Source organism: Lissotriton vulgaris, chromosome 5, assembly GCF_964263255.1.
Source record: "Lissotriton vulgaris chromosome 5, aLisVul1.2, whole genome shotgun sequence".
NCBI classification, from domain to species: domain Eukaryota; kingdom Metazoa; phylum Chordata; class Amphibia; order Caudata; family Salamandridae; genus Lissotriton; species Lissotriton vulgaris.
Window position 1 is genome coordinate 1,289,525,251 of NC_141693.1, and position 14,462 is coordinate 1,289,539,712.

Consider the following 14,462-nt stretch of genomic DNA (forward strand, 5'->3'; position numbering starts at 1 on the left):
AAAATGGTTAAAATAAGCACGCTTTAATATCTGTGTTTTCTTCACTTTACGGTGGACTTGAAACGTAATGAGTGAAGCCCTCATCTTCATAAAGTGCAAATTTGATATCTCCCCAAAAACAAAAAAATATAACCGCTGATCGATCACGGAACATATAATGAGCTCCCTCAGTCGAAAATTACAAAGATTATCTATTTGTTGAAATTTATGGAGTAAAATTATATTCAAAGTAGAGTGCTACAAATTTAATTTCAATATATTTATTGCACAGTCTCACATAATCATTTCCAAGACACCCAAGCACTATAAATAAATATGACCATGCCAGACTGTATCAGTAGATCAATAATAGAATGAAAGAGAAAACAAGCAGCAATACATGACCTTATTGCGTTGTATTTAAAGATAGGACTAATCTAGTTGTGGCATGCTGATACATAATCAGTACAAAAAGCAATAATCCGATCACGGATTTATTAGTCGCATATCACAACCACAAAATGATGACTTTATTGATTCTGGGAATGCGTTCCAATTACTTTGGAGTATTGTCCGAATGGTAGTCTGCAATTTAAATGTTATATATAATGTAATTTCTGAATGGAACATTTTGTCTAAGAGCCTTATTACGAATCCTCCAGAGGTGACGGCACTACGCCGTCCGCTGGAGGACCACCAAAGCCCTGGTGCACCCGCCTGATGGATTACGAGTGTAATCCTGGTCGGGCGGGTGGTGCAGAGGCAGTTTGACGGCGACGGTCTGTTAGACTCATAGGAGAGTATAACATGCAGACCGCCGCCGTGAGTGCGCAGACTGCACATTCCTACATTCCTGCATGTTGTGGCATGCATGCCAACCCGTGCAGGAACTTGGGGTGCATTGCCAGGATAGCACAGCATGTGTCCCCCTGCATGCACCCCCAGGAGTTGCAGGGGGCCATGTTAGAGCCCCACTAGATGGCTCTCCGGCACCCTTTTCATGGCGGAGTCACCACCATGAAAGGGGTGGTGGAAAGCCAACACAGAATATACCAGCGGTGCCACAGTGGCACTGCCAGCATACTGCGGCTCCTGACCACTGTTTGACCTCCGCAGGATCCCCGGCGGTCGCAGCAGTTCTGTGGCGGTCTGACCGCTACACTCATAATACTGATGGCGGGTCCACAGTGTGGCTGTGGTCGGATCGCCACCACGGGTATGGCAGTCCTATGGGCGTCCGCATTCATAATATGGCCCTAAGTACTCATCAATGTTTGGTCTAATTTATCTAATAATCCACGATCATGGGTTTACTACTATTAAGAGTGATATGAAAATGTCTATAGTATACCCTGCACAGGGTTTTTTAACAGAGGTATATGAAATCTAGTATTTTTTGTAAATTTGTAAGCGGCCCTCCCAGTGATAATACAGGTTTGTGGAGTTTTATCAGAGAATGCAAGTACTAATGCATTTAATTTTGAATTCTGATCCACTTCTGATTATCTCTTGGGGCACCTAGAAGTTCAGGCACATGACAAAAAGACACGCTTGATTTTCATAAAACAGTTATTGGTGACTTTTCATTTGGGGAAGTATAGAGTGTCTCGTATACTGAGTATGCAAAATCTTTGCATTTTTATGTTGAAGGCACTAAAAATAACATTACTAAGGGGAGTCATGTTTGTGAAATTCCTAGCGGAACTGTATGAGGTTTTGGCCTCTTCTCCCATCTATCCCCTCCGACACCTGTGGCGTGAACTGCCTTTCAGATCAGAACCGCTGTGAGGTGTTTAGCGGCTTAACCACAGCGGCAATTCAACTGTGGTGCGGCGGTTTAGCGGAGTGTGCGGGCCCGCGTTGGCCAACGGAGGTGCGCAGCACTACAGAGGTAGTGCTCATGACGGCCGTTGGCCGACGAACGCATGGAAGGGGTTAGGAACCAGGATAGTTGGTGGTTTGAAATGTGAGACCCATTTTAAGGTGCTAACCAATTGTAGTACCTCTTGGCAATGAAAAGTAGGTGTTATTTCTCCTACCCGATGGTACTCTTTTCGTCAGTCTTGTAAAGGCTGTATTTGCCCTGTTGACATCAGACCTGTATGCTATACAAAGATCTAGGCAGCAGGCCCTCAACCCTTTGAACTACCTTACTGGTTTAACATTCTGTGCCCCGGTACACATACTTTGATTGATCTGTTTCAACTGTATCTTATTTTATTATTATTTTTTTTTGATGCCGCAAAAAATATAATAACATTTACTATAAAACAACTAAAAGGTCTATGCTTTAGTGAATGTATAGGATCCTGTGTCCATGCTGTCTAATTCGTACCATTACTAAGGAGGAATAAGATAGGGAAAAGATATGTATGAGTCGGATGCCATATCAGCACAATTTTCATTTTTATGGAATACTGTACAGGAAAAGGAGATACATCCCGTGTAAATGAATTGTAATGATTTCTATCCTGTTCTAGCGTCCTTTGCTGCGACCTAACCGCACCACACGGCCTCTTGTAGATGCACTTGCTGTCAGAAGCACTGCTGCCTGGCTTGAGTTATTACGGTAATTACTCTGAGATTAATATTCCAGAGTTTTATTGCCTGATAATTAATGATGTCTTACAGACACCAAGATCATCCAATTTCTAACCTTTGCCTCGGTTCGGAAAATTACCACGCATTCCCATTCTGCTAAAAGTAGTTTCTTGTGGTTGCCGTTGGGTTGGAGTCGTGATCGAAAAGCGATAATAAAAGAAACATTCACATTTAAAGCTTCCTCTCCCCACTTTTAATTCATATCCGTTCTTTAAGACCAGGATTTTCTACTGGATGGTATTTTACCAATACGGCCAGTATTTATGTGGGCAAAGTGGCAAATAAAAAATGTAGAAATAAACAGAAGCTTGTTTTCGCCTCTGATACAGAAACCCTAAAGCAGGAAATGGAAGTAGAAAATAAAAAGCAGAAGGTCAAACCAAAACGCTTTGAAGATGGAGGCTCCGACAGTGTCTATTTTTTACATCCTAAAATGGTGGCAACCTCGATGGAAACAATGAGATTTAATCTGCTGTAACTAATACAACATCTTGACGTATGATTTTCAAAATATTTGTCTTCATTGTTATCCAGGCCTATTTAAGCTGTTGTTAAATTGTTCCTTTTTAAGCCGCATATAGTTCGTCATGAGTTTCCTCAGTTATTGACAGTATTCACGTAGGTCGGTAGTACTTCCGGCTCACTACAGCTGTACTCGTCGGCTTTAAAGCCTGCTGTTGTTTTGTCTTAGAGACATCTCTTCACTGCAGTGTTTTGTTTATGGGCTTTTTACTAAGGCACCTATGTGACGTGTAGATAAACCATCAAAAAAAAAATCGGGATAAGTCCTCCAGAGGGGAAGGGAAACTTACTGTTATATTTATTAATTAAAATATTTATTAAAAAATGACCCATCTGCTGGGGCCATATATGTTCACAGTAAAAGAGCAGATCAACCATTAAAGTCATGCAACCAACAGCGAGAGTAGGACCCCAGACCTTTTGAAGACAACTTTTGTTGTATTCTGCCTGTCGCCAGGAGCACGATTCATACCCGCATTCTCAAAGGGGGGTAACCTACAGCTTGGCATGTATGGCCAGGGCACGCGATATCAGTGCCCAAGATGGTACATGTGCCAGGATAAGACTCGAAAATGGTGGTAGGTCACTGACCGTCTTACAGTCGCCTCGCCTCTCTTCTCCGTTAATCACCTTGAAAGTCTCTGATTATGACATTAAAATATCCAAGTCCTGATTCCCTTATTTTAATTTTGGGTTTGGCTGAGAATTATATTTCATAGAAAGAAATTGCAAGAGCAGCTTCTATACGAAATTGTATAGTGCAATCTTGCTTTCTGAGATATAGTCAAGCATTAGACCATCACTTTTTTGTATCTGAGGAGCATGAGGCAGTTAAAGCAGAACTGAACTCCTGATCCACCAATCCTAAAAACAACAGACGGATTCACGAAGGTCCATTAAACATTGAATGTTTAGCCCTATCGGCTTATCCTTTCGTTGGCAGAAAATTCCTAGTTGTTTTGTCATTTTTCGTAATTCTCAAAGAATTTCAGGATCTGTGAAGACTGCAGATTGGAGTACTCATGTACTTGACTGTTTCTGTGAGGAAATGTAAGGTATGAAAATGTGACGCAGGCTCTGGCAAAGCCTTTTTTCTCATTGTGTATGAAAGCTGTACTAGGCGCTAAAAACTTTTATAAATCCGTGCTCACAATTGTTAAACCTGACGTCTTTTACTATGTATAACTAACTATCATACAATCTTATGATGTTACTCATCTATTCTGCTTTCTTCTTCACCTCCATCTCATTTTTTCGTATTATTTACCTTTCCATCTCTCTTCCTTCCCTATCGGCGTGCATAGCAGTACCATTTGCTGCCTTTTCCAGTTCTTTCTTCGTGTTCCTCCTCTTTGTTGGTTCTTTTTATAATCTGCTACTTAACTGCACTACCCAGTAGTTCTTCTATATTCCTTTAAAACCCCTTTCATGTCTTCCACTCTTTTCTTTCGAGTATATTATGGTGTTGGTCCTTCTTACATGCTTCCTTTCTTCCTTCTTTCCTTTCACCCTCTGTTCTTTCATCTCTCTCCCTGTCCCTTTCTTTCTTCCCTTCCTTTTTACTCTTTTCTACATTCCTTTAGTTCATCCTTTCTCTCTCCTATCCTTTCCTTCCTTTCTTCTTTATCCTCACCCTTTCTCCTTCTTTCTTTATTCAGCTCTTCCTTGTATAATTACCCCCTTCCTCTGTCTCTTCCTTGTCTTCCCTTCCCTTCCCCTTCCCTCCTCTCCTCCAACCACTTCCCCTCCCCGTCTCTTTTTCTTCCCTTCCCCATTCCCCTTCTCTTTGTCTATCCTCTCCTCACCACTCCTTACCTCTCCTCACCTCCCCTCACCTCACCGTTTTTCCCTCCTGTTTCTTTCTTCTTCCCTCCTGTTTCTTTCTTCTTCCCTCCTGTTCCCTCCATAGTTTATTACCCCTGAAAGTGCAATATTTACTATGCTAGCTAGCACTGCAAAAAAACTGTTTTATCATAAATATTATTGCTCATTCGTTTCATCCTTCACAACAGCTCTACAATGAGGAGATCCTGGACCTTTTTGATGGTACTAGAGATGCCGAGTCCCGACATCGAAAATCCAACATCAAAATTCACGAAGATGCAAATGGCGGAATTTACACCAGTGGTGTCACTGCACGCCTCATCGGCTCCGAAGACGAGGTGGGTAAGCATGTACTCTCACAGTGGAGCATCATACCCAACGGGCTAGGAGCACCTTGATGACATAAGATGATGCATTCAAGCTTCTTAGTTCAGAGCTGAAGAGTAAGTGCCTCGAAGCACACGAGCACACACGTGAACCTACTCTATTCTGCAGTATTTGTATAGCGCCTGACTGGCTACCCATGGGCCTCCTAGCGCTTTCACAGCCACTGAAGAACAGCTCCGGGGTATAGTTACTCCCTGAGCAGCCAGGCCTTGAGAGCTTTGTGGAAGGGGAGTTCTTGCTCCAAGACTCAGAGTTTAAGTGGGAGGGAGTTCCAGAGTTTGGGCACCTGGTAGGATGTAGAGCGGCCTCCCCAGCGTGATCTCCTGATCATGGGAATCTTGATTGAATGAGCCGAGGCTGATCTCAAGATGCAAGCAGGTCTGCTTGTTTTTGAATCCAGGAAGAGAATCATACACGTTCATTCTGAGTAATGTACGTGCAGGTAGGGGTTCAAATGCCATCTTGTACAAAAGATAATAGACAGTGCTTTAAATGGGAAAAAATAAGTGCAGGTACTCACCAAATTGAGATGTGGACTAGAGGGTGGGGCTTGGGGTACAGCTAGGGGGCGGAGCTATGGGCAGCTCAAAGGGATCCGGCCAGGGGCACCATTTAAGCATTCATGTACGCAGACAGGGCATTCAGTAGATGTATTTTAATTTCAAATGTATTTTATTGAGTTTAAAAGCAAAGATAGGTATCACATTACAATGGAATTGCATCAGGTAAACCAATCGAACGAGACAGACAGGCACGGCTTCTCTATGATTTGCAAAAAAGACAATGAAGTGGACATACCACAGTAGCGTTTCGATACCAAAAATGCGAATGATAGGCAATGTAGGCAAACAAAATTGGAAGAACAAAAACCAGAAAACCCCCCACCCTCCCAACACTTCTCCCCTCCCCCCTTCCCACCAGTGTGCCGTATGTGGAAAACACGTCCAATAATAGTTAGATAGGGAACAGTGTAATCAGTCATGAGACTCTTGAGTTGCAGTTGAAATTTCAGTAAGGCGTAGTAGTCGAAGGTATTTGGGGCAAGTTATTTTATTAAATTCCTTGGACAAAAGGGATATATACGGCTGCCAGACTTTTTGGAATGTTTCATAGTGTGTGTGAGGGTGGCTTGTATGCGTTCCATCCCCAGGGTGAACCAGATTTTGTGTAGCCATCCCACATGTGTGGGCTTGTTGGTTGATCCCCAGAGTGATAGGTTGTGATGTGTTGTGTAGCCGCTTGCATGGCAATGCCCATTTGGCGATCTCGAATAGATTTCAGGGGGAAAGTAAGTGCGTTGGGCAGCCCTAAGATGGTGTAGGCAGGAAACCTCGGGATTTCGGTGTAGAAGGTGGAGTGTATGTCATTCAGGACCATGTCCCAGTAACCCCGGACTTCGCAGCAGTCCCAGAGAATATGAGTTAGTGTGCCACGTTCCCCGCACCCTCTCCAACATAAGTCACTGCGGCTCGGGTTACCTCTATGGAGCCGGATCGGTGTAAGGTGCCAATATATTGCTCATTTCACGGCTGCTTCTCTACCCATTGTGTTAGTACATGTATTTTAGAACCGTGTACATTAGTTGTTACCCTCATTACTAAACCTTGATCCCAGGTGCTGTGCTACAGCATCACTATCGCCACCTTCCTCCTCAGTCTGGTTGCAAACAAGTGCTGCTGTAGTCTGCTATGCCAGCAGGAAGCTGCCTCTTTGATTGCCCGGGAGGCACGAGATATGCCTGTTAGCAGGTCCTGCTCTCACACCTACAGTGCTATGGACTACAAAGAGCCTGAGTGGACACTGCGTCAGGCATCACGGTGTGAGTCTGGCCACTCCCAAACTTCCTGCCAACTCTGAATGAATGCCTAGGGCTCAATTAGCACATTAGAAGGGGAGATTAGCACTCGATCAGAGTGCTTCAGGAAAAAGGACCCCCTTGTTGTCAGCTGTGTTGTGCTTTTATGTAAATAGCAATTTCACTGAGCTTGGCTTACATCCCCATGAGTAGCGGTACTATCTTTGGACATAGAGAAGTTCCGGTACTGAAGCGCAGAAAATTTAGAAGTGCCGGTACTCAGTACCGGTGAGTACCGGCCCATTTAAAGCACTGGTAATAGATCCAAAGTCTTGGGGAAGCACTAGACAAGTCAGAGGTTCTGGTTCTCATGTCAACACAGGAGAGAGTACCCCACTATCACCAGGGAACAGGGTACAGTGACAGCTTAGTCAAAGAGAAATCCCTGGGTGTACACTGAAGCAGGTGCGTATTATGTTGCTGTATGGGTTCTAACCAATCATACATACATTCCTTCTAGGTATATTAAGGGAAAAATTATATATGGAAATGAAACATTAGAAATGGATTTCCACACTAAAAGTGAACGTTCAAAATCTTTTTGATATTTTTATAAAAAGTGAAAACCTCTTTTCACAGAGAAATAAGTTAAAAATTCTAAGAAAACTCTTTGAACAAGTACAATAACATTTCAATGAACAGTTAATAGCAAATTGTTACACACATGATCAAAAACAATATCACAATCATAAGAATTATACAACAAAAGATAAAGGAGAAAAATAATCAACACAAATACAGTACAAACAAGCATTTACAATGCAATGGTTTCGCCTTTGGAAAAGTTAGAGTTATTGGCATTGCTCATGACATTTCTTTTTTTTTTACTTATAAATAAATGGCATTGTTATTTACATTGCCAACAGCTCTCACAGCCCACACAGCTCTCTCAGCCCACACAGCTCTCTCAGCCCAACACAGCCCACACAGCTCTCAGCCCAACACAGCCCACACAGCTCTCAGCCCAACACAGCTCTCAGCTCTCTCAGCCCACACAGCTCTCAGCTCTCTCAGCCCACACAGCCCTCACAGCCCACACAGCTCTCAGCCCAACACAGCTCTCAGCTCTCTCAGCCCACACAGCTCTCAGCTCTCTCAGCCCACACAGCTCTCAGCTCTCTCAGCCCACACAGCCCTCACAGCTCTCACAGCCCTCACCACACAGCCCACACAGCTCTCACAGCCCACACAGCTCTCACAGCCCACACAGCTCTCACAGCCCACACAGCTCTCACAGCCCACACAGCTCTCACAGCCCACACAGCCCACACAGCTCTCACAGCCCACACAGCTCTCACAGCCATCCGCCCACACAGCTGTCACAGCACAGCAGTTGCTCTCAGTGCAAGTGTGCACTGAAGCAGGTACTGTAGTAGAATTGGCCTATACCATGTACTGCACTGTGACATTTACACAGCACTTCATCCCCGGGCTGTGGAGCGCTCTGGTTTGCACGGAGATCCTAGGTGAAAAGGTTTAAGATGGCGTGGGTTCGAGCGTGACCAGTGCCTGTGATGCTGGGTGACGCGTGTGAGGTCTGGAGATGGGGACTCTGCGCAAGCGCAGATCGGCCCTCTTACGTGGCTGGTTATAATATACTACTTTGCACAAGCGCAGACATGCCCTGCCTCTTACATGGCTGCGCAGCCAAGTTTTAATGTGCTCCATTTTTTTTGCTGTTTGCAAAGTCCTCTTATTCCTGCTGGCACAGAGTGGTGCATCTTCGGCGTTTCACCCTGTGCGAGATTTGTTGAAGGAAGGAACAGATAGGAGAGGGGCTGCTCCATGACACTGTGGTTTCCTTGACAGTGGTTGCTCACTTTTTTTTGCTGGGGGAACGAACAGACAGGCTGACATTGCAGCACGCACACAGAAAGACGGACGTTAGACACTGCAGGCACACAGACAGACAGAGACTGCAGGCACACAGATAGACGGACACTGGAGGCACACAGACAGACAGACGGACCCCGGACACTGCAGACACACAGACAGGCTGACATTGCACGCACACAGACAGACGGACACTGCAGGCACACACACAGACAGACGGACCACGGACACTGCAGGCAGGCAGGCAGCCGATCACCGCAGGCACACAGATAGACGGACATTGCAATCAGACAGATGGACACTGCAGGCGCACAGACAGCGGGACACTACAGGCACACAGACAGATGGACACTACAGGCACACAGACAGACGGACACTACAGGCACACAGACAGACGGACACTACAGGCACACAGACAGATGGACACTACAGGCACACAGACAGACGGACACTACAGGCACACAGACAGATGGACACTACAGGCACACAGACAGATGGACACTACAGGCACACAGACAGGCACCGTATCCTGGCCGGTTGACATTGTAAACCTAGACACAAGGGTTGTTTCTTATTCCTGCTGGCACGGAGTGGCGCATCTTCGGCGTTTCACCCGGTGCGAGATTTGTTGAAGGAAGGAACAGATAGGAGAGGGGCTGCTCCATGACACTGTAGTTGCCTTGACAGTAGGTGCTCACTTTTTTTTGCTGGGGGAACGAACAGACAGGCTGACATTGCAGCACACACAAAGAAAGACGGACGTTAGACACTGCAGGCACACAGACAGACAGAGACTGCAGGCACACAGACAGACGGACCTCGGACACTGCACGCACACAGACAGACGGACACTGCAGGCACACACACAGACAGACGGACCACAGACACTGCAGGCAGGCAGACAGCCGATCACCGCAGGCACACAGACAGACGGACATTGCAATCTCACGATATGATTTGCATTGAATGCCCTTAGAAATCCAAGTTACTCTATACTGCTAATGCGCACCTGCAAAGCATTTCTATTCCAAATGACAAGGCTGCCAAAAATAGTAGATATAAAAAAAGCTAACTAAGAGTTTGCGCCCAATATTGCATAAAAAGGCAAGGCTAATCTACTTTAACCTGACATAATCGACGTGATGATGACTTTTACCAGTAATACTGAAGTAACACTCAATGAAATGAATGAAGTTACAACAACTCACTATGGAAATAGCCAAAGAATCTCGGGAACGCCCCCGTGTCTGGTCCGGCATTGACGGACGCCTCTCTGTTCCAATGGCTAGCCTCCATTTATGGAGCTAGCCAATGAAGCAGAGAGGCGTGTTCAAGTCACCCATACTAGAAACTACAGATTTCTCTGGAGGAGGAGCCTAACGTTAATTTTACATTATGCAGCAGCTTTCCTAACTCCCATTCCTACGCGCAATTTATGGATTTACACGCTCTCACTTGCAGCCCTTTACCCAAGCAATTTGTTTTCCAGCCAGCATTTTACAAATGTTTCCCCTCCCTCATATCCTATTTCCAATTTTCAGGTTCTCCAGCGCCACGAGGTCATAGAAATGCCAATAACACTATGCAAATATCATCACTCCACTGCATATAAAAAAAGTTTAAAAACATTGTCTTTTTCAACACCAAAAGTTGTAACTTTCACAAATGCAAGATCTATTGCATTGCTAATGCTTGTTTAATGTTACTAGTGTAAACATTCAAAGAGCTTGGACTGGCCACTGAGGTAGCCAGGTCTTTGCTCTGTAAAGAAGACTGTTGTACATTATAGGTGCGGGAAAATACCACAGGGCGTTCCTCCTTAACCGCTGCTAAGTGCTGTGTCTGTTGGTGTTTCAGTGAGGATTGTATTGAACTGGAGGTATGTGTGCTGCTGCCTGTCCTTTGCTTGACAGCCTGGAAAACTCTGAAGTTAAGGGTGAAGCTTGTGTGGAGTTGGATAGCTACTGAGACCAGATTGGAACACAGCTGTAAGTCTAAAGAAACAGACAGATCCATACATGTTTGCATGGTGCAAGACTTGGGAACAGATCCAATATGCTTGCAGTGGGTAGGAATGTGTTTTATTCTACAAAAGCCTCCGTATCAAGACTGATTTCCCTTTTGTCTCAACTGGGTAACCATCAGAGCACCGAAGGACTCTTGGTTTTAAGCAAACGAGTTACAACGGGTCTGGCACTGAACTTGCAGCCTTGTTTTTATAACTGGAAAGTGAGTGAAAAAGCTACCTTATACTCAACCGCAAAGACTGGGCTGGGAGCACAGAATATGAGAAGGAGGTTGAGGGGTTTTCCGACTGGCATAAAACAACCAGAGAGACTGTTTTCTGTGGACGTGCAAGCCAAAGATATCCCTACCTTAACTGACGCTTGGAAGCTGGAAACTGTGCTTAGCTGTACAAAACAACTGACTCCCATCTAGCCTTTCCAACATGAATGAAGGCTAAAGGCAGCTTGGAGTCGTGTTGTTTGACTGAACTGAGAAGACGCCTACAGTGCCCACTTGTGAGTACTGCACAGTAGCTTTCATCTACTGTCCATGCCGCACTGAGGAGCCATGTGGAAGCTATTTTTGCCATTTAGGCAATATTTTAATCATAAAAGCTTTTTATTGGTCTGGGGGGCCTAACTAAGTTGTTTCTTGATGCAAATGTTGTGGCAGTACTGTTACCAATTAACACACACTCTCGGAAGTTGTCTTATGTCTAGGTCCTGCGCTACTAAGAGGTAGATGAGGCCGACTTAGAGAAGCAGTGGTTGCCTAACTAGAAGCTAATTTTGCACGTGGTGGTAGGATTTCGCCACTGGCTGGTAAATCTGGCTTCCTACAAACAGTATCTCCATGAAGACGTTAGCAAAACATTACTACCATCAAAGCAAAGGGTCCGAGTAACTATTAAAGAGAATAGGAACACATTTTAATGGCTTAATTTTAAATATGCACTCAACCATTTCTAAACTCTAGAGACTAGGTCCCAAATTACCAGATCCGTGGTGTCAGTGACTAACCATAAGACCCCACACCTCCAAGTATACTTGGTCCTAGGCAATCTTCTAGCAACACTCTCTCCCAGGTGAATGGCTGGATGTCACTTGACCACTTTAGGGTCAATGAATTTGCCATGGTCACCCCTCCCCCGTGCATAGTTCTCTAGTACGTTTTAACTCTTTAATTTGTGCTCTGACCATTAGGTGTGGGACAAACATCTTGGCTAGTTCCATTCCTACTGCAATTAGTTCGAAGTGCCTTCTGTGAGGCCCAAGAATACCTTCTCTGGTTCCTTCTCCAGCCTTCTTTATTATCGGTGTCCACTGCTCTCTTTCATATCCGCTCGATCAGGGGTGGACAGGTTGCCTCCTTCACGCCCTGCCCACCACCTCGCACCGCCGCTCTGAGCGTAGGGCATCTCTCCACACAGTGCTGTGTACATGGCTTTCCACGCACTTCGCCCTCCATCCCTGCCCCTCCCCCACCGCCGCACGCAGGGTCTGGGGCAAGGACGTCGCGCGCGGTTCGGACGCAGACTCACCATTTGTCCAGGCTGCCTCGGACTCCAGGAGCCGCACTGGCGAAGAGAGGGTCTGGGAGCGGCAGACAAGGGGACGTCTGGGGTCGGAGCAGAGTGGCTCAGCAGTCCTGTGTCATTGGCATTCACCAGACGGTAGAGCGGGCTCCACACACGGCTCCGAGACACCACTCTGCAGAAGAGAGCAGGCAGCGCTCAACGAAGCCCAACACCACTGCGCCCCCCACCCCCACCCTCCGCCCCCCACCTTCCCGCTCCCGCGCAGCCCGCACCAGGCTTTAGTCTAAACTATTATATTCTGTGAGAAGGGGGGTTCACGAGACTGTTGACAGGCACTGAAGCGGGTCTACGACAGTCTTGTCTGGGCTCCCTCCCATCGCCACCGCGTCCAGGACCAGGTGATCCGTGCGCTGCAGCAGCCGTTGCACCCTGCGTGCGGAGCCACGCAACACAGCACTCACCGGGGGCGGAGGCGCGGGGCTGCAGCTGTCCTGCCCGGCAACGTCCTCCGCTTCTTCCGGGGCTCCCTCCAGGCAGGCCACGGGAGCCCCGCGTGGGCCGCCATACTTGTTGTGGGCCGCCGTCTTCCTTCTTCCCCTGGGCGGCGGGGGGCGGGCACTTCCGGCCGGCCGCGCTAGGATTGGCTGGCCGGCCGGCCGGCTGAAGAAACATCGCAGAAACCTCGGAGAGGACAAGGGGGGCGGGCGGGAGAGGACGAGGGGGGCGGGAGAGGACGAGGGGGGCGGGAAAGGACACGGACGTCGGGAGGGAGGAGGGAAACGTGGGGACGGCGGGAGGAGGGAGGACAGCAGCAAGCACGGCCGGCCGGACCAGACACGGGGGCGTTCCCGGCGTCCCGTGACGTCGGCAAAAGCCAAAGAATGTCGGGAACGCCCCCGTGTCTGGTCCGGCATTGACGGACAGGCCCCTCGTCCAATGGCTAGGCTCCGTTTATGGAGCTAGCCAATCGGACGGGGGGGCGTCTTCCATAGTGCTTACTATACTCATTAGATTTCTCTGGAGGCGGAGCCTAATCGGCTCCGCTCACCAGCGAAACCTAAAAAGCAATTGGATCCTTTTCACAAACCCCCTAACAATGTGGCCTTAATATTCTCCCGCCACTACTAGTGTAGATCCACTGGTCTTTCTTTGATGTTGGTGGTACAGTAAACAGTATCAAAAGTACATGAATATCTGTTACTTCCTTGACCTTGTTTGGATTCTAGTAAAAATTGCGTCGACGCGTTTCGGTGTTATATTACTTGATGTTGTAACACCTTCATCAGAACATGCCGTCTCATTGGGGTCACCGGCTTCTAGGCTTATATTTAAAAATCTCTGTGTGGGTACATAGAGAAAGAAACAATATCACTATTCTGGGGGCATGTTATCACATTTCTAGTGTACAACATCCTACTTATTGTCCCCAAATAGTTCGATTCCACCTTATCAATACTCTCTTGTTTTTTAGTATTGGGGCCTTATTCTCCCCCTCAGGTTTGTCATGTTACCAGTTTCACTAAAGCATTTTTCATCAGGTACATGGATGGACAAAAAACATTCTCATTATGCCAAAACAGATATTATTTTAAGCAGGGCTCACATTCAAGTTTCTCTCCTCGCCCTCTAAGGCTTAGTTGGCTATTGCTGTAGGTAACCTAACCCTCCGTTTTCTTTTTAGTGTGGAAACAGGTAAGGGCTTTCATTCATTCCAACATTCATTATACCACTCGTCCATCTTTCATCTAGTGTTTCTCCCTGTTTTAATGTCCCTCTTACCCCGTAGGTATTGTAGGGGTCCCCCAGGAAAAACAGCCGTCAGGAAGGCCTTCTCCAGAGGATCACTGTTGTTCTAGGTTTTGATATACCTATGGGATGACAGTTTGATTTCATTGGTTTCTATGGAATACTATATTT

General features: G+C 46.4%; 1 protein-coding gene across 5 annotated transcripts in view; it reads left to right on the forward strand.

Annotated features, from left to right (window-relative positions):
• The window catches only part of KIF21B (kinesin family member 21B), a 413,924-nt gene that overhangs the window by 188,374 nt on the left and 211,088 nt on the right, over window positions 1-14,462 (forward strand). For all 5 annotated transcript variants that reach the window (XM_086923173.1, XM_086923170.1, XM_086923172.1 and 2 more), the window contains exon 4: window positions 5,115-5,264. In XM_086923173.1, coding sequence (XP_086779299.1) covers window positions 5,115-5,264 — 150 coding nt within the window. The remainder of the gene's footprint in view (window positions 1-5,114; window positions 5,265-14,462) is intronic.